The sequence below is a fragment of the Megalops cyprinoides genome, chromosome 2 (genome assembly GCF_013368585.1).
Source record: "Megalops cyprinoides isolate fMegCyp1 chromosome 2, fMegCyp1.pri, whole genome shotgun sequence".
NCBI lineage: Eukaryota > Metazoa > Chordata > Actinopteri > Elopiformes > Megalopidae > Megalops > Megalops cyprinoides.
The window spans coordinates 5,643,783-5,666,750 of record NC_050584.1 but is presented as its reverse complement, the minus strand read 5'-3'; the positions used below and the strand labels follow the sequence as shown (position 1 = coordinate 5,666,750).

The following is a 22,968-nucleotide window of genomic DNA, read 5'->3' as shown; positions in this document are numbered from 1 at the left end:
ACCTCAAGTTGTGGCCATACAGAACTTGATGCATACAAATAGGTTTCCTTGGAAAAAAAAGGAGTATGCCTATTTTTCATCCAATCAGATAGAATATATAAAATAGTTATTAATAACAACAACAATACACTAATATTATTAATAATACATTTCAAAAGAGGAACCAGGTCTTTATCTGCAAAATCTGCATGCAGTTTTCTATGCCTGTGTTTGCTCAAGGAATTGTAAGGTTGTGAAGTAACCGAGATAACAGTCTGTTATGTTTTCATTACCTAATGTTGCGTCATTATCATTCATCAAGCTAGCTAGCTCCTGTCTAGTAGTGTCCACAACAAAAAAGTTTAATGTTAAATGGAGAATAGGCCATCGCAATTATCTAAATGTGAGTATATGCAACAAATTGGTAATTATGACTGACACTGAAACTAATAATCGATAAAACAGCTTAAAGTGGGCCCATAATGACTTACCCGGATTGATGGACGGTTTTGCTGTAACGTTAGCCATATTGATCATCCCATCAGCTGATTTAATATAAATAAAACAAACATAAAACAATAAAACAATCGTCCACACATAGTATTATGCTACTTAAGTGCTTTATTGCACTGAACGTTGTACTGTCCAGACTCCAGCAGCAATTGTGCCTATGTTTTCTACTGACAAATTCAAATGCAAATCATAAAACAGTTGTATGTTGTTAAATGACATTGAAAGTAAAAACACAGCTCAACACAACACAAAGATTCAAATGCAAAAATGTATTTCATAAAACAATTATATGCTGTTAAATAAAACTGAATGCAAAAACGCTACTCAACACAACACAAAAAGTTTTTCAACTACTACTTCTTTGTTGCAGGTCAATAATTTTTTAGAATGTGATATTCCTTAAAACAAGGAACAGCACACAGGGGGGTGTTGCAGGATGCACACATGTATTTTGTGCCCTCCTCTGCTTCCCCCTCCTGGAGGTGCACAGACAGACCTTGCAGTGCCTCCTCATGCGGCTGCTTTGGGCCTCTGTCTGATGGACCTTGGAGGGGAAGTGGCTCTCAGTGAGATGCAGAGGGTTACCTGCAGCAGGGCGGCCTGCAGGTGGTGGGCAGTGAGGGGTATGGTGCTCCTCCAGCAGCTTCTGCATCACATTGACCAGTCTCTCAAAGGTTTTCATGACATGTGACGTCAGTACCACTGGCCTGTAGTCTTTGAGAGTACTGGGACATCCTTTCTTGGGCGCCGGAACAATGCAGGAGGTCTTCCACAGCTGGGGCACCTTCTTCAGCCTCAGGGAGAGGTTGAATAGGTGCTGGAACATTCCTGCAAGCTGTCCGGCACACGCCTTAAGCACCCTGGGATTGATGTTGTTGTTTTGCATTTCACATACTGAGTGAATTTAGTAAGGGTTTTGGAGAGGGAGACATGACTGAAGTCCCCGTTGATTGTCATGAAGGCGCTAAGGTGTTGTGTCTGTAATCCCACGACAGTAGAGTGGATGACGTCACAGGCACGCGCAGCCATTGCCGACGGTGGGATGTAAACATCAACAACAATGGCGTGAGAGAACTCCCGAGGCAGATAGTATAGCCCACAATTTCCCCAATTTCAAAGGACGTTTATTTAATAAATAAATTTCCACAAGAAAGGATCCAGAGACAGCATCACCAACCTGTACTCAAAAAAGTCACCAGTTGCCAATCGTAGAACATCAATCAGCTTGGTAAAGTCAATTGTAATGTGAGCTGAATTGAATGTGTCAAATGTAACGTCACAGCCAGAAGCTCTATATCTGAAGTACAGATGCTCTCCTTCACCGTTACATGCCCGTAGCAGCACCGTTACATGCAATGTAGCAGTTCAGGGAGGCAGCATCCATGAAAAGCGGAAAAATGTCTTTTTGTACCACTTGGTGGTCTTCCTGACACATTCAACAAGGCTGGTGACCATGTCAGCCTTGTCTGCTGCACCTATCTTTATACTGCAGTCCACAATGTACTCAGGCTTATTCTTTCTCTCTCCTGCCAGGTAGTCCACCTTCTCACAGTCCACCATGGATGTTGCATAGTCTGTACAGAGGACAGGGACATCCTTCTTGTCATGCCACTTTCCCTCCTGTTGCCCATTCCCCCTAAATTCCACGTCCCCTCTCTGCATTTTCCTCCCACTGAAAGTGGGCATCCCCCTCCTGTTGGGAAGGACTGTGCCACAGGCCCCTGTACGGTTGGTCAGGAGGTGTACTCCCTTTTTTTAGTTTTTTTAGATTACTCCCATGAGGAGTACTGCCACAAGGAAAATGTATAGCTCGTTGACAGTTGTCCTCGCCCACTTGGCTAGCTTCCCTGTCACTCCAGGCTCCTGCATCTCCTGCAGCTCTCTGGCATAGTGACTGGTCTCCTCCAGTATGTCGCCCATCAGATCCTCAGTCAGAAACAGTTTAAGGCAGTCTGCCTCAGAGGCAGATGGCCAGTGGAGATACACACCTGACTGGGACTCATCAAAGTCAACATCCCGGCCATGGAGGATGAAACCCTGGGCCACCCTCCATGGAGCAGTGGTTTCCTCCACTTCAGCTTCTCCAGGTCTTACATCTCCATGAGCATTTTCTCCAGGGACTGGAGATTTTGGGTAAATATGCCTCAGGCTCAGGCTCTGGCTCAATGACTGCCAGGTTAGGAAGTAGCTCATTGTTCTCACTGTCAGAGTCCCCCTCACTTGAGTACTAAGACTCATTATCTGACTTGAAGAAAATCTCCAAAATCTCTGCATCACTGAGTTGTCTTCTTTGGTAAGCCATAGCCTAAATGTAACATCAGCCAAGTCTCTGACTATTCCAATGAGGGGATCATGTGACTGAAATGACTGTAGGGTTGCTCCTCTCAGACACAATGTCTGTCCGTACTTGTCCCCACTGGTGGAATGAACTTCCCACATTGGTCAGGACAGCGGAATCACTGGCCATCTTCCAATGCAGACTGAGGACCCACCTCTTCAGACTGCATGCATCACGGTTCCATGTCAATCCCTATGCCCTTACTACTTGTATTACTTGCTGTTTATTTTACATGTAGTATCGCAATGTGTTTTGGATCCTGTGATCTAGTGACTGTGATGTATGGTAGTGTATGTACTTGGCTTCCCTTCGTTTCTGGGCTGTCTAGTCAGAGTAGCACAAGTTAACTTGTGGTAGGGCATGAGTAGCATTTTGCTCACACTCAGTGGTCTGGGATTGTGGTTAGCCTGGTTTGAAACTGTTGCTCATTCAACTTCAATGGATACACTTCTGTTCTTTTGTGCTGAAAGTCACTCTGGATAAGAGTGTCTGTTAATAAATGTAATGTAACAATGTAATGTAATGTTTATAATTAAGTGCTAAGCTGTGTGAGAAAGCCATCCTGGAGATATGGATTAGGTTAACTTTCTTGTAGGAGAAAGGACAGCGTTGTTTTTGGCCTTCTTCAGCTGAAAAAGCCTTGCTTCAAAAATGAGGGACTCCATACAGTATATTCTAGGTGAACTGCTGTGTAGTTGTTATAGGCAGGGCCTCTAATATGAAAGATTAAAAACAGATAAAGAAATAGAAAATCAAAAATGGGAAGGACAATGAATGCAATGTATCTATTTACCCCTTGAACCCACCAACCACAATTTCATGACAACTTTGCTACAAAAGCCCAAAGTCTCAGTCACAGCTTTTTATCTTGCAGGAGAGACCTCTTTGTTACAGTTTGATATGTCATGTATGCAAAAATATACAAGAACTCTGAATCACAGTGATCCCCAGGCTTTCTTACAGTGAACCATGGGCCCAGATTCAAATATCAGCACAGTAAACAAAATACATGGCTCCAGAAACCTAAAGGAAGACAATAGGGGTGCAGGGAGAATTCAAGTGTCAAATGTGATACACTGTATGGACAGAAGTATTTGGCCACACCTGTTGATTATTGAATTCAGGTGTTTCAATCAGACCCATTGCCACATGTGTATAAAATCAAGCACCTAGCCATGCAGTCTCCATTTGCAGACATTTGTGATACAAAATGGGTCGTTCTGAAGAGCTCAGTGACTTCAAGTGTGGTACTGTGATAGGATGCCACCTTTGCAATAAGACGGTTCGTGAAATTTCATCCCTGCTGGATATTCCACGGTCAACTGTCAGTGATATTATTAGAAAGTGGAAGTGTTTAGGAACAACAGCAACTCAGCCACAAAGCGGAAGACCACGTAAAATCACAGAGCGGGGTCAACTGCTAAGGTGCATGGTACGTAAAAGTCGCCAATGCTCTGCTGATTCCGTATCTGAAGAGTTCCGAACTTCCACTGGCATTAATGTAAGCACAAAAACTGTGCGGTGGGAGCTTCATGGAATGGGTTTCCATGGCCGAGCAGCTGCATGCAAGCCTCACATCACCAAGTCCAATGCCAAGCGTCAGATGGAGTGGTGTAAAGCACACCGACACTGGACTGTGGAGCAGTGGAAACGTGGTCTGTGGAGTGACGAATCACGCTTCTCTGTTTGGCAGTCAGATGGGCGAGTCTGGGTTTGGCGGATGCCGAGAGACCGTTGCCTGCCTGACTGCATTGTGCCAACTGTGAAGTTTGGTGGAGGAGGGATAATGGTATGGGGCTGTTTTTCTGGGTTTGGGCTACCCCTTATCTCCAGTGAAGGGCAATCTTAATGCTTCAGCATACCAAGACATTTTGGACAACGCTATGCTTCCAACTTTGTGGCAACAGTTTGGGGAAGGCCCTTTTCTATTCCAACATGACTGTGCCCCAGTGCACAAAGCAAGGACTATAAAGATATGGTTTGATGAGTCCAGTGTGGAAGAACTTGACTGGCCTGCACAGAGCCCTGACCTCGACCGCATCGAGCATGTTTGGGATGACTTGGAATACAGATTGCGAGCCAGGCCTTCCTCATCCAACATCAGTGCCTGACCTCATAAATGCTCTACAGAATGAATGGGCACAAATTCCCACAGAAACACTCCAAAATCTTATGGAAACCCTTCCAAGAAGAGTGGAAGCTGTTATAGCTGCAAAAGGGGGACCAACTCCATATTAAAGTATATGTTTTTGAATACAATGTCATTACAGTCCCTGTTGGTGTAATGGTCAGGTGTCTGAATACTTTTGTCTACATAGTGTATTTTTGACTCATCTGCAAAAACAAAAAAAGAAAACTCAGCCTGTGCGAATATGGAGCATAGGTTGCTGTCTGGAATGCAGCTGCCGCTTCTCCTTTGTCTCACTTAATTTATGCGTTTCACCTGAGTTGTTTGCTCCTGTGATCTCTGCTGTTTAAGTTCTGCCTATTGTTCCTGTTCTTGCTCAGTCTTGAGTTTAAATCATGCATTTACATTTATTCATTTAGCAGATGCTTTTATCCAAAGCATCATACAAAAGTGGATGTAGTGCACAAACAACAGGCACAAGAGCAAGATGTGTACAGGTCATACAATGCAGATAGTGTTGAAGCTGAGCACAAGGTCAGTGTAGCAAGACAGAACTAATCTGATCTAAGGTTACATAAGGTTACATATACCAAATGCAGTCACTGGGACAATAAAGTGCTGCTATACTACTGTACCTAGGCCAAAAATGTGCTACAAATACAACGTAAGAGATAGTGCTACAAGTACGAGCCAAGAATCTAGGGTTTACAAGGTCAAGTGGCAAGGATGTCAGTCCAGGTAGAGTCTGAAGAGGTGTGTCTTCAGCCCACATCTGAAGGGTTGGAGTGAAGGAGGTGTTTTCAGGAGGGTGGGGAGTTCATTCCAGCACTGGGGGGGGGGGGGGGGCGATGATGGAAAAACGATGTTGAGAGGAGTGTGGACCTTTTGTTCTGTTGGTGGGAGGAGCGAGGCGTCCGGATGTAGCAGCGCGAAGTTGTCAAGCGGGTGCGTAGGGTAGGATGAGGTCCTGGAGGTAGGTTGGGGTGGAGTTGTCGTACCATGTGTACGTGCATGCATGTGTGCCTGCCTTTGCCCAAGCCGTTTGTTTTCTGCAAGTCTCCACTAAAGACAACTTTATTTTTGAACCAACCTTCTTGAGTCTGGACATATAAAACATCACCCTGAGTTGATCATTTTAGAACAACCATTTTGTAACCACTTCATTTCCCCAAATAGTTAATGACATTGAGAATACGGACGATGGCCTACTGTACTTTCATGTTTGGGATTCTGTGTGGCACAATATGTTGTAGGGTACCATAACAAAGGAATAAAAATATCTTGATAAAAAAAAATACATAGGGGACTTAAAAAAAACATCTGCAAACATGTTTCAAGTTTGGCCAAGTGTGTGATAACCAAAACAAAACTGAGTCATTGACCTTGCAGGCAAATTAACTTTAGAGATTCACAGAGAGGTCGTATGTACTTGTTTGTTCAGATAAACACACTTAAATTTCCTATAAAGTTGAAAACCTAAGGTGAACTTTGGTTTCATGTCCTATAATGAGGTTTGAGCAAAGGTATCTGCATTGTGTTTTATGCTGCAAGCTTCTCTTTGCTGAAACTTTTGGGGGGCAGGCAGGTACTGAGTATGCAATGGAGGGGCTAAAACAAACAAAAAACATGTTTCTTTGCTCTTTCAAGCTGCTATGATAAAGTCTATTCATCCTGGTCAATGACCTTGAATAGTGAGCTAGCCAGAGGATCAAAGTCTTCAGATGGTGAATTTACCCTGACAAAAAAAAAAAAGATAGCACAGACAGCCAAACACAAGCCACATCAGCAATTATGTTACAAAATTATTTTTTTATCTTTGACATTGTTCATTAGCTTTGAGTTAAACATGAACACTACAGTATTCATTTCCTTGCCACACATCTTCTTTAGCATATATTATCTTGTTGCTGTAGAATTTTTAGTCTTGCCAAACAGTTATTTTACCTCACAATAATTGAAAGACAAAACTTGAAAAGAATAAAATAAAATAAAAAAATACAGCATTTTCCTCAGCAAATCAATCAATTCTCTGACACAGTGTGCGTGTGTGCGTTTTGGAAGGGGATGTTCCCAGACCTGTTTTTAAAGTACTGCCAGCTAACCTAACCATGGCCTAGCTAAATGTGACTAAACTGTCGAAACAGGCAAACACACACAGTTGTCTTGACAGTGTGGTGGAAAATGTTTGATAAAGTGTATACCCCATATGTAAATTATGAGTATTGCCAATTTCACCCCCCCCCCCCCCCCCCCCCCCAGAGAAAAGCGGAGCTTGACGTGGTACGATTAAGCTTGTTACATGGTGGAAATAAGTTATTGCCAGCAAACATCATAAGCATTGCCAACAGATGTTAGCTTTTGATTTTAACCACAGTTATTGACATATTAACTGAAGTTATTGATATATTACATTAGATATTTATTTTATCTTTACTGTACATGTGGAGGTCTGGAAGTGTATAAGGAAACCAGACAATCTAATATGTTAGCCTTAAATAATATGTATTCTATTATACTTCGTATGGTGGAAAATATTGTTTGCATTAAGCACTACTACTGAAAAGTAATATGATGTGATTCTATGCCTAAATAATGCTGGGGGTTACCCTAGGTCATAAACATTGCATGTAGGCCATTGTAAGACACCGCTAGGGGGGTAATCTTGGGGGCTATTACAGGACAGTGGGTGACCTTGGAGAAGGAACACTGCCTTCAGCATTGCCCCTCCTTGGACGTCACCCCAGAACCTTTGTGCGCTATGTTGTTGTTTCATAGTCATGCCATCTTCTCCTATTGGTTCATAGTCTACGCTTATTGTATCTTCTCTCCCTTCTCTTCTCCTATTGGTTTACGGTCTACGCTTATTGTATCTTTTTCCTCTGACTCATAGTCATGCCATCTTCGCTTATTGTATCTCCTCCCCTTGACATGCCCCTACAGCATGTCAGCCTGTTTTTGTCCCTTTAACATATGCATCCCATTTTAGTTTTATATTTTCTTTTATGAGTTATACAGCTAGAAAATAACAGCTGATTGCCTGCATTGGCCTAGCTGACATCTACTGACAAATGCTTGCAAACTGTATGTGGATTTACTGCAATTTGTCATAGTTGCCCATCATAGTAGTGCTGAGCTAATGGCCCCCCTTTGCGGGGTTTAGTTCTTCTGGCCCATCTCCTGGGCCGTGTCCAGACGGGGCCTAGTTCTTACATTAACCCTTTGTTTTAAGGCTTAACCTTGTAGCTTATGGCACATAGATATCTGTGTGCCTTCTTACAGTCTGCAGCACCGTGGTCTGGCTAACTGAGTTACTTAACCTTTTTTATTATTGAAATGTGGGCCTGGAAGTAATGGTAATATTCCAGGCATATATGCTGTGTATTATTTAATTATGTTTAAAAATCATATAGGTGTGGAGTGGGAATAATGGGAAATTTCAGAAGTGTTATGTTTAAAAATAATATACAATTAATGACTATGGAGTTTATGGGACTTTCCAGGTGGGGTAAATGCAACAGCTTAAAAATTACATAATGGTGTATTAAAATGGAAAATGGGATGATCTTGAAGGAGGAGCCTGGGAGGAGTTGGAAGTTGTGGTCTGGGATAGGAGGAGTGAGAAAAGGCATAAAGGATGGATGTAGGCTGAGGGGAAGGGGAAGTGATTGGGGAGTGTTTGTGAATGTATACACACCGCATATACACCTGTTGCTCCGCGGACCAACCCGGTTTACTGTATGTGATTGATCACCATATGCAATAAACCAAACAACCATGATTACATCAGACTCTGTGAGGACTTATTATTTTCCGGAAGGCATCAAAATGTGGAGGAAGACCCTCGGTCCATTTGGCCCAGACCAGGGGGATATCCACCACAACAGTATGGTCATTGTTGTAACACGCAGATTAGCCACCTATTGGTGCACTGCTGCCATACAATCATCTCCCGTTCGCTATACAGGGAGACTGACAAAAAAAAAAAAAAAAAAAAAGATTGTACCAGTTCATGCTGATTATTTGAAAAATTGACAGCAAATGAGGTAAATGTTTGTATTTTAGGCTAAACTGCTGATACGCAAAGATTGGTACGAGCTAGGCAAAAGCAAATTCCATAAATATACTATAATGAACCCGCACGAGGCTACCACTGATTGAAATTTCAGCTGACCCCGCTTTCAGTCAAACCAGAGGTTGCACACACATACATCTGGAACTAGATAGCATGGATTGTTTAAAAACACACTTTTTGATTGTTCATAAGCCAGACCCTCCGTTTGCAAGATACAGAGTACAGGACCAAATAACAGGGACGGGATACCCACTCTGTGTCTTAAGAAAAAGGCTACCACACTTAACAGGCACAGCACAGCAAAACCACCGCAAAGTCACAGTCAGTATAAGGCACCTTCTTCAAATTACAGCCCACCCCACACAACATAACCGCCCGGCGAGGTGCGCCCCCACAAAAATATTTCAGCCACAGAGAATAGTCTGGGGAAAGTTATACAACAAGCACTGACAAAGACAATGCAAAACATTTAAAGAATAGTTCAAAAGGGAACTCCCCTATACACGTTCAGACCCTCCCTCGGGTCGTGACGTTTGTGGACTGCACCTCAGAGATGGCAGCTATGTCAGGTGTATGAACAGGGGGACAGATCACTAAACTTGTACCACAGCGAGCTGAAGCGGGGCGAGTAATCACTTAGCAGTGCGGCGCTCCTATCCCGACCCCACTATCTTCGTCGGGAGCGGCTCTAACAACTGCGACCGACTTAGAAACGGCTTTTTTTTATTAAAAAAAAAAAAAAAAAAAAAACCCTCCAGCGCCACACACTCGTCCCAACACACCCGCCATTCCCGTAACACCCTCCACCCTTAAAGCCACCTCTCAGCTGCACCTCATTACTCTGATTGCTCCCCTGCCACTGTTGAGTAGCCTATCCCCCATACCACGCCCACAATCAGCCAGCTTGTTCACAGCTCATCACAATACTGATAGATTCAGTCATCCTGATATAAAATGGATCGGTTACTAAAACGGACACACTGAAAGGGGTTAGCTATTTAGGTGACAGATATAATGAACCTTATGCATATTATTGCACAGCTTTCTGAATTCGGTTAAAAAAAAACTCTTGTAAACAGATCAAACATATCAAAGTAAGGCTGAGTCACACTGACCACCGTAGTAGCCTCGTCACTCACGACTGTCTAAAAATACGGTCCTACTTGAACATTCTCTAGTAGTGAGAATTGGCGAACAGTACAGATTCGTAACATCTAACTACATCTAACATCTAAGCTAACCTAGGCAGCATTGCTCTTGTCTGAACGTTAGACGACCTCGCTAGCTAACATCGCCATAGCACATACAGTACACCATTAAAACAACATAACTAGTTCGTAAACCGGTCTCAAATATAATTTTTTTCTAATTTAAACGTTTTCGATCAGCTCACTAGTTGATTCCGTCCTCTATTTTCATAACCAATGCTACATGAAGTTATGTGTTCCACATCCGCATACAGTTTCCATGGGAACTCTAGCTCGATAGCTATAAACAATCTGAACGAGACCTGTGGCTATACCGCTATAGTAAGAAACGCTAAAGAACTTTACAAAAATTGACATAGCTAAGCTTGCTAAGTGTCTATTTTCCACGTTTTGAAGATTGGAAAACTGGTGAGTAGAACGACTGAGATATATATTTTGGCTGGGTATCATTCTGACTTTAGATGAAAGACGAATCCTCCCCAACAAAGACGAGTTGTCTGCAGACGCTGCGAAAAAGAGGATAACGTCAGCCTAGCGTGGATGGAACCACGGAAAAAGTTCGATACACTGAGAAGCTATGTTTTCCTAGTTCGTTTGACTGTAACAAATAAACAACAAAAAGTTGTTATATTAGGATTGCAGTAATCAGGTTTATACCACAGTCACCAAGAATATATTATGAACTGACATATTAGAAGACATGACTCGCATGTCTGATTTAAAATGACCGTTTCGTGACTTCGAAAAAGAGATATACGTTAGTACTTTGTGTACTTGCTGTGTAAACCTCCCTCAGAATTACCACGATAGAGGTCGATATTCTCGGGAGACCATTGTGTGTGTGTGCATTCTTATCTTTATATGTTAATAATATGGTGACGTGGAAATGATGTGTTTATATTCCTTTCACCACATTATTTTTTCTTAACTTATTTATGTAGCCACTATATTGTACATGTTATAGGTACAAGAATGCTGTTTGGGGAAAAGAGACAGCATATTTTTTCAGACAACAGATGAGATACCATCAGCTAAATCACCATGAGTACACATAAACAGCTTTTCAGTTAGATGAGTGCAATCACCCGTATTGCCAAACGAGAAGAATATGTTGTCTAACAGTTCAGAAAAGCTTTGTCATGAAAATACCATGCTTTCATACAGCTTTCATCAGTGACTAGCTTGGGTAGAAAATTTCACATATCTAACAAGGGGTACAAGTTATTTAGAGGTGAATTACCAGTCAAGTGCTGTTGTCAGTGAGTTTCTTAAGAATTTTTCTTTTGAAAATGAATAAAACACTCAGAGAACATCTTTCTACAAATTACTGGTGGCTATTGGTATTATTGCAAAGATCTGTATATGGTCCTTCATCAAGTTAATCCATTACATTTGTAGGTTGGCCAACACAACTTGCACATTGCACATACTGTGTTCCACTCTACAACTTCTCATGGTTATGTTCATGTCAATCTTTGCAGGATTGTAGAGTGCTTGTTATATGTTGTGTCTCCAATGTATTTTTGCTACAATGTCATATGGTACAGCTACTATGTTTGATTTCAACATTTGTTGTTTTTGGCATCATCATTACCCTGAACAGTATTGAGTGGTGTAATAACAGTCTTTTGTACTATGCAGTGACTCTAGAGCACCGCTCATTTGCAGACACCTGTGCTTGGCTCTCCTTAATCATTGCTTGCAGGTCATTTTTATTTGTTTTTTTTTTTTTTGGTGTAGAAAAAGAGGATGTGGGAGTAAAACAGAAAAGGGAGCATGACAAAGGACTGTTTCTGCATGCATTGTTCCACTGATAACAGCAGCCTGATAGCTCAGTCATCATGAGTACATGTTAATGACTCTCACTATGGCTCTCACTGTGGAACCAGACATAGCCTGATTGTCAGAGGGTAATTGACAGAACCTTCACAGTTAGTTGGATAAAAAAAAAAACGTGTTACAAGTTGCCAGTTTCATGAATGGTTGGGGATAGGAAAATATGTTTATTGAGTATTAATATGTAAATGTTGATGGGGGCCGTAGTGTTTATTTTTCAGTCATTTTGAAGTATTTTTATAATGCCTGAAGAAGTGAAAATCAAACAAATAACTGTGCAAATTTAGGAATAAAATGTGGGTACTAAGAGACTAAAATGCTACTCAGATGGTGCCTTTCTTTGTCAAGAGTATAATCCGAGATCTCAGCCGCATGCTAGTCTTGGATATCTATGCCTTCTTCCTTCTAGAATGTACAGTGAAATATAAAGGACACAGAACTTCAGAAATAAAATCAAATTTATTTGAGAAAAAGGAGCAATATGTAAGAAATATCACTGAGCAATGATAGAAATAAGTGAGATCTTGTTTTTATTTGATTGGTATCTTTTACCTCTCCTAAAACATTGTTCATGCTATAAAGAGGTGAGAATGCAAAGTTAAGTGCATGTCATAATAATGAACAGGAATATGTAAATATATGGCAGTGTAGCGGTCTGAAAATGGGTGATGTAAGTGTGCATAGGAACAAATTGTAATTTCCTGATCTAAATTTATTTGACAACAAACTGTGCATTCAATTAATTGATGTGTGTATTTGTCAGTGACTAAACAGAATAGTATTTTTCTCAAACATCAGTTTAATCTTTGTATTGCTTTGGAATGACAGGTTTTAAAATAACTTCCACTGATGTAACATATTAGAATATTGGCTATAGTGTACTATCCAATGCATAGATACTTTAGCCAGGTTTCCTGACTTCTTCACTATAGCAGCAAGCTAGGTTACACAGTTCACAGCAATAGTTTGGCTATTTCATGTTCTTTCAATACAAAATTTTAATCCATTGGTTACTGATGCCAGTGACATGATGGTGACTGTCCACTGCAGTTTACCCTATTGGAACAAACAACTAAATATAATGTGTTAGCTATAATTTAGAAGGTATGCCCATTTCTGACAGGCCGAAGTAGCTTGCGATCTAGCTAGTTCACTAGGTAGCCTATTCACCTAAGATAGCTTCTTTCATGCATTTTTTCCTATATTATATATTTTGTCTCAAGTACACAATCCATTTTATAAATTCTTTGCATCCACTTCTCAAACATTGTTTGCTTTTATGTCAATGTAGGCAAGGTTTTTTTTTCTCTTTACCCCCTCATTTTTTGACCAGTGATGCACACAGAAACTTCCCAAACTAGCTGCAACATACTTAGTGCTATGCCATGATATAAATGCACCCTATGAGTTCAGTCTGCTTCAAGAACTGTGCGAGTTACTACCAGTACATTTCACTGTGGCAACTATGTACTTGTGCAAACTGGATTCCAGAGAGATCGTGGAGGTCCTTGTGAATATGGATTATTTTTTATGATTCTCTGTATAACAAGGGACAATGAGGAAAAAATATATATCCCATTTCAATCAATGTCTGCTACATACTATGCAGATATCAAAAGATGTGTACATATGAATTAAGTAAACAATTAAAAATTGCCAATGAGTATTTCCTATTTTATTTTGTTACAGAGAGGGCCATGAGCGCCCACAGCAGTGAAGTGAAGGTGTTTGTTCGTACTCGTCCCACTGATAACTTTGCCCAGCACCTCATTGAATACCAACCAGATGGGCAGGTACACTGTCTTTATACTTAATATTTTTAATTCATAGTACATTTGTTGTGCTTGCTACTGTCTTTACTCCATCCTCCACCTTTAATGGAGGAGATTTGGAATCTGTCATATTCAACCTGTAACAATCCAGGTAAATACTTATTTTTTTCTTTGTTTTTTCCTCGTCATTCCTCAGTCCTCTGCTATTTCCCCAGTCATCTTCACTTTCTGCTGATGGCTTTGCCATTGTTCTCACTACTGAATTTATGTGCGGTTTTGTTTATCCTCAGAAACTGTTCCTGAATATTCAACAGACTACTGCTTCTATCTCTCACTTTCATATAACTGTGAGCTCTGTGAGTCTAACGCTGAACTCCAAGCCCCATTTGCAGTGTTGGGCAAGCTACTTGGAAAGTCTACATTAAATGAAGCTTCACTACACTGAAGAAATGTAGCAAGCTAAGCTACACCAACACGGCAAAAGTAGTTTACTGCATCAGAAGCTACTTTTTATTTATTTATTTATTTTAAATTGAACCAATTTCATGCCGTCAATGCTATCTCAGTGATCAATAGAACTGTCAGTCAAACAGATACGCAGGTAAAAAAAAAAAAGTTCAGTTCAATTGTTTATTAGGCTTAAATAATAACCGGTGATCGTTACTCTCACTGCTCCAAAACCAATTTGGCAACAAAAACAAATAAAAAAAAAATATAAAAAAAAAAAAAAAACATGTGCTCCACATAATAACAAAAAAGTGTTGAGTTCAGTTAAACACATGTATTTGTCAAGGTACGGCCATGTCGATGCCTTCTGGGTCAATTCCTCTCCGTCCTCAGTGTTACAGGTTCCCTCTGCCATCTTTCCACCAAGTAAACTCAAGCTTGTATGTCTGTTAGGGATGTGCATCTCCATCACTGAGGCCGATGCGATACACATCTCAGAATCAGAATCAGAATCAGAATGGACTTTATTGTCATTGCACGGTGGGGGTACAACGAAATTGTGGGTGGTCTGCAACAGCAGCGCACTGAGGAACATTTATGTAAACACAGTACAAATAAGGCACGCGACATAGGAAAAAATATATATACAAAATATACAATAAAATACAATAGATACAGTAAAATACAAATTTACAAATTTAAAAAAGAAGACACATTGTAAGTGAAAAGAAATATAAAGAAGAACTTGTGCGTTAATATGGCCTTTTTAAAAACTACTTAAAGTGCATTGCCAAAGATACATATGCAGCAACTACTAATGCCATATGATACGATTCACCCCATTGCGATGCAGTGCGATTCGACACAATTTGATTCAACACAATGCAATTCAACGCGATACGACGTAATGCAAAAGAATATGATGTTATGCAATTCAATACGGTACAGATAGTTTGATTTTATTTCTTTGGTTCTTCTTAAGCAGAAATCAAAAATTAAATCATAAATTAACTAAAAAAGTGCCATTTTTACTTCACATATTTGTCTCTCTAGTGCTGCAACTCAGTAAGCATCTAAGCGTAAAGAGAAGCGTAACTTCTCTTTACGCTGCTGACCCATGACTGCACACCAAAGTACAGCTCCAACATCTTCATCAAGTTTGCGGATGACACAACTGTGGTGGGTCTCATCACCAACAAAGAAGGCTAACTACAGGACAGAGGTGAGCCAACTTGCCAAGTGGTGCAGCGACAACAATCTCTCCCTGAATGTGAAGAAAACAAAGGAGATGGTCGTCGACTTCAGGAGAGAGCACACCCAGCATCATCCTCTGACCATCAGTGGTGCAGCTGTGGAGAGGGTGAGTAGCACCAAGTTTCTGGGTGTGCACATAATAGAGGACCTCTCCTGGTCAAACAACACCACATCACTGGCCAAGAAAGCTCAGCAACGCCTCTACTTCCTCCGCAAACTGAGAAGAGCCAGAGCCCCAGTTCCCATCATGTGCTCCTTCTACCGTGGCACCATTGAGAGCATCCTTACCAGCTGCATCACTGTGTGGTTTGGGAGCTGCACCACCGCCAACAGGAGAACCCTGCAGCGCATAGTGTATGCAACAGAAAAGATCTCTGGTGCCTCACTCCCCTCCCTCGTGGACATCTACAACACACGCCTAGCCCGTAAAGCACAGAGCATTGCTGCTGACCCCACTCATCCTTTGCACACGGTCTTCAGTCCCCAGAAGCTTCCAGGCCCGTACCTGAAGGTTGAGGGACAGCTTCATCCACCAGGCTCTTAGGAAGTTGAACTCTCTTCCCTCCCTCAGCCATCTGCTCCAACACAGAACTGAACTTTGACCCCCCCCCCCCCCCCCATACTGAAGCCTGTACTATTCTCCACCCATTCCTACTCCCAACATTAATCACATGCAAACTCACACAGATCTGCACAGTCACTTTACTTATATAACAGTCTACATCATATTCCTATGGAATCTGTATTTATACTTATATTTTTATATTTATTTTTTTATATTTATAAACCTACCATGTGCCTGGATGCCCTTGCTGTAAATATTTGTAGCTTGTTTTCTGTGAAAATTCTTGTTCTTGTCTCTCAGTGTCATTGTGTTATGTCGAACTGTTGTATTGTCACTGTGGGCCTGAGAGAAACGCAATTTCAATCCTCCGTATGTCCTGTGCATATTGTAGAATTGACAATAAAGTTGACTTTGACTTTGACTTTGATTTATGCTGTTTCTTTTTGACTTTAGTAAGTCGTGCTGCCTGTGTACTTTATAGCGGCACTGCATATTTTGCAAATTGCATGCGTCTTGTCGAATTGTCCGCATCTCTTGAAAAACCTGAAGTGTCGCCAAACATTTGATTTGTAGCAATTCGGTGGAATGTGTGACTCTTTCTCCTCCATGATGATCTGTGACTCGCCTGGACACGCCTCCAACTCGCGCGACACTTGGCCCAGAGAGTAGACGACAATTGGCCACTGATAGCAGTGGAGATGAGAGAGCGGGCTTGAGAAACAGTTTAGAGAGGAGGAATTAATCTAAATATAAAATGATTGGTCACATTTCTAAATAATTAAGGCATAGGGCCTCTACTAATAATTATACATAAATAAATCGGATTTTACCGATGCAAAGATGTTAGAAACGATGCATCCCGAGTTCATCCCAAATTGTATCCGGTGCACACTTTTTTAATCGGGGCAATCGCATCGTGAACTTTTATGCCCGTGCATTTCAGACCGCAGCAGAAAGATCCAAAGAGGATTCTCGAAAAATCCGCTGTGCTTGAGCTTCAGAAATGCTAGGGAAAATGTAGCTTGTGTGGACGCTACCGCACTACTTGATCAATAAAAGAGCTTCGCTACTGAAAAGCTATTTGATTCCGGAAATAGCGACGTTATCACCATGCTACTGAGAAATGTAGTTAAACTAGTAACGCCGCTTCTTGTAGCGACGCTACTGCCCATTTGATGCTCTGTCCTTGCTTCTCTCTCATACCTTGCTAATCATACTTCATCAACAGGTTTCCTAGTGAAGTTCTCTCTGCTCATTACTCTGTTTATGCTGGAGGACAGCATGGGCCAGTTTTGTGTTCACTTCTGTTGTACTTCTGTTTTGTAGATACCTGCTCTCTATGTACAGTATTACTTTGAATAATCACCATGGCCTGCGTGGTATCTGTCTGAAGCATTTATTTCAGCGTGTGCAACATTGTCCCCCTCATTGGTTTGCATTGTTTTTCCTATCACTTCATTGCAGCTGGTCCTCAGTCATTTCCCTCTTCGACCCAACTGCAGTCATCTACCCAGGGTCGCTAATATTGGAGTATCAATGTGTCAACATTTTTGCCTTTCCTTTGTTTTGACCATTTTGAATAGATATTTCTCCTTCCCATCTATTTCCCCTATCTGTTCCATCTGCCCACCACGTCTTTCCCTTTGTCCTACTCCATTCTTCTCACTATCTTAGACTGTGATTGTCCATCAGAAGAAAGACTCCAGGAGGGGTGTTGTGAATAACCAGCTGAGCTCCTGGTCATTCCAGCTGGACAGAGTCCTGCACGATGTGTCCCAGGAGGAGGTGTATAACGGCGTGGCTCGGAATGTGGTTCTGGGGGCACTGGATGGTTACAATGGTCTGTCCTCAGCTTTCCCTCCGTGTGTCACAGAGTAGCTCATCTGTTCACTTTTAGTCTATCAGGCAAGATGATCTTGAACAGCTACAATGAAAATGAATAAAAGGGGGTCAAGAGTGGCTCAGCCTGGATTGATCTCAGCTGATGATGGCCAGGAGTCCATAGAGGCAAGACAAATTAGCTTTACTCAGCTATGCAATATAGGGGAATGCAGTCAACCAGGGGCTTAGGACACTCCATTGCTCATCAGCAAACCCTGCTGGTCAGTCGGGTGCCCATAAGTTTTCCTGCATAAAGTTGAGTATGAAGTGTTTTCCTCTGACTCAACTCTGCACAAGCTTAGCACAGGGACTGTGGTGTAATTACAGTACAATTACAGTATGGGTTGTAGCAAGAGAGGGAACATCAAAGAACATAATTTGGCATTCCAAATTGGGAAAAAGAAGGGAAAAAGCATTTGGCATTCCAAATGAAATGCCAATAGTATTTTTTGACCCAGGTATACATCAAGATCAACAAGGCAAAAGCTGTTAAAAGCAAAAACAGGTGCTCGTTTTGTATGACAGGAAGGTATTGGTCAGTGGTTCACTGTTCTCGTTGGAGCCATCATAAGAACATGTACTTTGTTAACATGTAACCACAGTAACAGGGACACACATTTTTAAATATTTCATTGCACATAATAATCAGAAAATTCTGATGCCTTAGGCTGAGTGGCTTTATACAGAATCCAGCTGTCATTGATGCAGTTGTGTTTATGTTTAGGATGACCAGCACATGTCCAAAATACAGCTGTAGTTAAGAGTTTAGATAGATGTGTTTGTCTGTGTTCTGTGTGGGTTTCTCACAGGGACGGTGATGTGTTTTGGGCAAACTGGGGCTGGAAAGACCTACACTATGACCGGAGCCACAGAGAGCTACAAGGAGAGAGGGATCATCCCCCGTGCCCTCCAGGAGGTACTTCTCTCCCTTAGATTCATGCATGAAGGAAGAATAATTCAGCTAAAGAGTACCTGATAGACACTTGGTATCATTACGTTAAAACAGTACATTCCCTGCTCGCTGATACACACATGACAACTGTGGACTTGGGAGTGCCAGAGATGCTAGTGTTGTTTGTTTTGTCCTAATTCTGAATAACGTAGTTGCATCAGTCAGGCTGGAATAGATGTCGTTGACCTTGGCAGTGTGGGAGTCCTCGCTCCAGTGTACACAGTGTCTCTTTGGTCATACACAGGGAAAATAAAATGAATCTTTAATAATTTATTGAGGGCATTTTAAATAATGACAGAATTACAGGATTTTGGCAATATTTTATATATTTTACCTACTACCTACTAGGTATTAGGAGAAAACATGTAGGCAGGTTTCCTATTGTTTAAGCAGGAGAAAACATACTGGTTTAAGCTAAACTTTTGGTTCCTTAGGTAAAATTAAGATGTTACTGTTAGTAGCAGAAGCTGCGGTTAGAAGAATCATGCTGTAATGAAAACAGACTGGGATCCAAGATCTGGGATGTTTAATGACAGAAATCGAAGCATAGTCAGGGACGAAAACTTGGTAAGCAATGAGAAGCAGCAGTACAAAAACAGATCCAAACATGAACAAGGTCTAAACAGGCAAGGGTCAAAAACAGCGGGCCAAACACAGAATGGCAGAGTGCAAGCTTGGCAGGGTTTCAACAAACAAAACCTCACAATGAGGCAACATAAACTGAGTCCTTATGTAGCCAGGACTTGACTGAGGAACGAGTCACAGGTGCTCTTGATGAGTGGGTGAGGTTGAGCCGGGCTCAACTGGGCGTGGCTGAGCTGGCTGACTGGGAGCGGGTGTGACACATGCAGTGTTGTAAACATCTAAAAATGTGTTAACATCCAGACAGAAGAGTCAGTGAGAAGGGGTCTTGCAATCAGTTTTTTAACTTTAAATTTTTTAATTATTCATTTGTATTTGTGAATTATCTTACCCCTGATCTCCCCCTGTCTCTTCACCTTGACGATGCAGGTGTTTCGGGAGGTGGAGCAGCGCTCTGACCACATCATCACAGTGCGCCTGTCCTTCCTGGAGATCTACAATGAGACACTGTTGGACCTGCTGTGCTCACAGCAGGAGGCCCTGGCAGGGGGGCCCGGGGCCGTGACCATCGTGGATGAAGGCACCAGTGGCGTGACTGTGAGGGGTTTGTCGGTGCATGTGGTCCACAGCGAGGAGGAGGCCTTCAACCTGCTCTTTGAGGTTGCTGTATCCGTATCTCTGCTGCTTGGACGTATAAGTATAAATCAGTTTTAATGTTTGTGTACAGAGTGTTACAGAGAACTGTGACAGAACAGTTGGAGTCATGTTGAAGTGAACATTACATTACAGGCACAGCAACTGACATTGGTTAGTTACCCATTTATACAGCTGGGTATTTACTGAGGTAATTGTGGGAAGAGTACCTTGCCTAAAGGGCACAGCAGCAGTGCAACAGCAGGAATCAAACTGGCAACCTTTTGGTTATGAGCCCTACTCCTTAATCACCATGCTATACTGCTGCCCTGTGAAAAACGTTTAAGTTTCAGTTGAGTTGAATTTTGTGAAATTCAGTTTGAAATTCAGAATTCTGGACTGCTGGTATTATGAAGTGAATATGTAAAAAGTATCTTACTGTTTTCTCTGTAGACACTCTGGCAAGGAGATTGGGGGGGGGGTTGTGGGTATTCAAATTTTACACAGAAATTTCGCAAAGGTCAAGGGCTTGGCAAGGGTTGAGCGAATGTGTTTTTGTTTAGTGTCACTAGTAAAAATATGTTGCCAGCCTGCCAACAAACACTTTCACCCTTGAGCAGAGCTGGCCGACGCATAAGCGAACTAAGCGCCTGCTTAGGGCCCCCGTGGCCACCAGAGGGCCCCCAAGAGTGCTTGAAATGTCCCACAAGAGAGGTTAAAATATTTATTTATTTTTGTCATATATTATGTCAATGGTAATCATACGAAAAAGCAATGTTATGTTAACAGGCTGGCTAACTAATACTACTGGTTTAATCAATTCCCGCTGCCTCTGTCAGAGCTGGTGTCATGTTCATGCGCATGGGCACTGTAACGGACGTTAACTGCATTTTCATGCACACCTCAGTAGCCGGCTATGAGGTCGCCGAGGTCTGGACCTCGGTCATTTTTTCCCTCTCAGGCTGACATTTTGTATTAAATGTGTGTGTGAATGAACATGATTTTATTTTGAGAACGAAAGTGTTTTGATATCGTTACAAATCCCACTGCTGACACGTCTATTAGGCTAATGTTTAGAACATAGTAGTGATGGGAATTCTTGCTCTTTTAGTGAGCCAGATCATTTGGCTCAGCTCAGCAATAAGAGGCGGCTCATTATAGTGTTTACTAACTAGTGTCTACTTTTTTGAAAACCAAAATATGGTCACTCTAGGTAAATATTAACGTTACATATTTACTATGTTCACATACTGTATCTGTTGAACCGGTCCATTCACTACTGTGGGACAGCAGCGCTTCCGAATGACATTGTATCATTTGGTATCAGATAAACGTTATCGAGCTAGCTAGCTAGCTAAGTAGCTAGCGTTAGCTAATGTAATTTAATGTTAGCTAGCTAGTTAACAAGGCTTGCTAGCTAACACTCACTGTTATCAAACGCTATATATAATACTGAATTGTATGGTTTACCAATTGACAAATGATTCAGGAACAGTCTGCCTAAAAGTTTTAGAAAAACTGTGTTTGCTGAGGAAAGAGTGGGAGAGAGAGTGGTAGCAGGCAGCGCGTAGCTCTGTTGCCAAGCAACAGTGAGGCAACTGTCACACGTCTCTGAAACTGCTAGGTAGCTTGTGTAGGTACAATGCCGTCCACAGATAGATTTGTTCATTTTATTTGTTCAACTTTTACGGACAGTAACACATAAATTGCTTTTAATGTGAAACGCGATCCCAGTGATTGCAGGTTGCAGTTTTACGGCCTCTCACCAAACCAAGGACAGCTACAGTAAACAGGAAAAGCCCCCCTGCAGCGATGCTAGTAAAAACCGGGTGCTTTGCTCGCTCTGTATGGCACCTCCATGTGTTTAATTTAACTATCACCAACATAATTGGTACCTCATGTAAGGATATTCCTTACATGTAAGTGGCACCCCCTCTAATCATAGGCATTGTCCCTGCATAATTGGCATTCCCTGTGTGAAGAAGACTAACTTCCCCCTACACTTGTAACGTTAACCAAACTAACAACCTCATCAGTAATCACAAACACAGCACTGGCTGGTACTCTACTTCTTGTCAATGTGATTTCATCTCACAGCACTGGCTAGCCTCATAATTCGACAGCTTTGAAAATTAACGTTACCTGTGCAATGTGGTCCAACAGAGTTACTATATGTTGCTATATCAACTAACTTACAGTACTCAAGGTTAGCTAGCTAATATTGGCTAGCTAACATCGGTCACCTCGGGCCGCTGTCTTTTTAACCCATTCATGTCCACAACAGAAACATCTTTGCTCACAAGAAGGGACTAGCCCACTGATTTTACAGGAATGATTCAAAATGCCATAAAAGTGAGTTGGTTAAGAAAGAGTAAGTGAGTTGGTTAAAGTCTGTTTAGCCTACATTATACAGTACACAATTCAGTTCAATTCATTTTTATTTGTATAGCACTTTTTACACACAAGTTGTCACAAAGCAGCTTTACAATAGACTATTAGAATTACAAATTTTCTTGGGAAAAAGAGTTTTAAAAAGTGCAAATGTACAGCTATAAAAGAACCCTGCTCTACTTTTGCTTCTGGCTATGGCCCATCATGCAAGCACAGTCAGTCAAACTAACGTTAGGTTACAGTCAGTAACACATAAATCGCTGTTAATGTGAAACTTGATCCCAGTGATTGCAGGTTGCAGTTTCACGGCCTCTCACCAAACCAAGGACAGCTACAGTAAACAGGAAATGCCCCCCTGCAGTGATGCTAGTAAAAACCGGGTGCATACCTTTGCTCGCCGTCTTGCTTCACACGTCC

At 41.7% G+C, this 22,968-nt stretch overlaps 1 protein-coding gene across 5 annotated transcripts in view; it reads left to right on the top strand.

Annotated features, from left to right (window-relative positions):
- Positions 1–10,096: 10,096 nt before the first annotated feature.
- kif9 (kinesin family member 9) overlaps positions 10,097–22,968 on the top strand; it is a 29,973-nt gene continuing 17,101 nt past the window's right edge. For 3 of the 5 annotated variants that reach the window (XM_036516496.1, XM_036516479.1, XM_036516513.1), the window contains exons 1-5: positions 10,097–10,646; positions 13,764–13,867; positions 17,787–17,952; positions 18,803–18,909; positions 19,957–20,187. In XM_036516496.1, the coding sequence (XP_036372389.1) occupies positions 13,772–13,867; positions 17,787–17,952; positions 18,803–18,909; positions 19,957–20,187 (600 nt within the window). In that variant the 5' untranslated portion in view covers positions 10,097–10,646; positions 13,764–13,771. Of the gene's footprint in view, positions 10,647–13,763; positions 13,868–17,786; positions 17,953–18,802; positions 18,910–19,956; positions 20,188–22,968 lie in introns of those variants that run through there. The other 2 variants (XM_036516486.1, XM_036516505.1) reach the window with 2 other exon arrangements.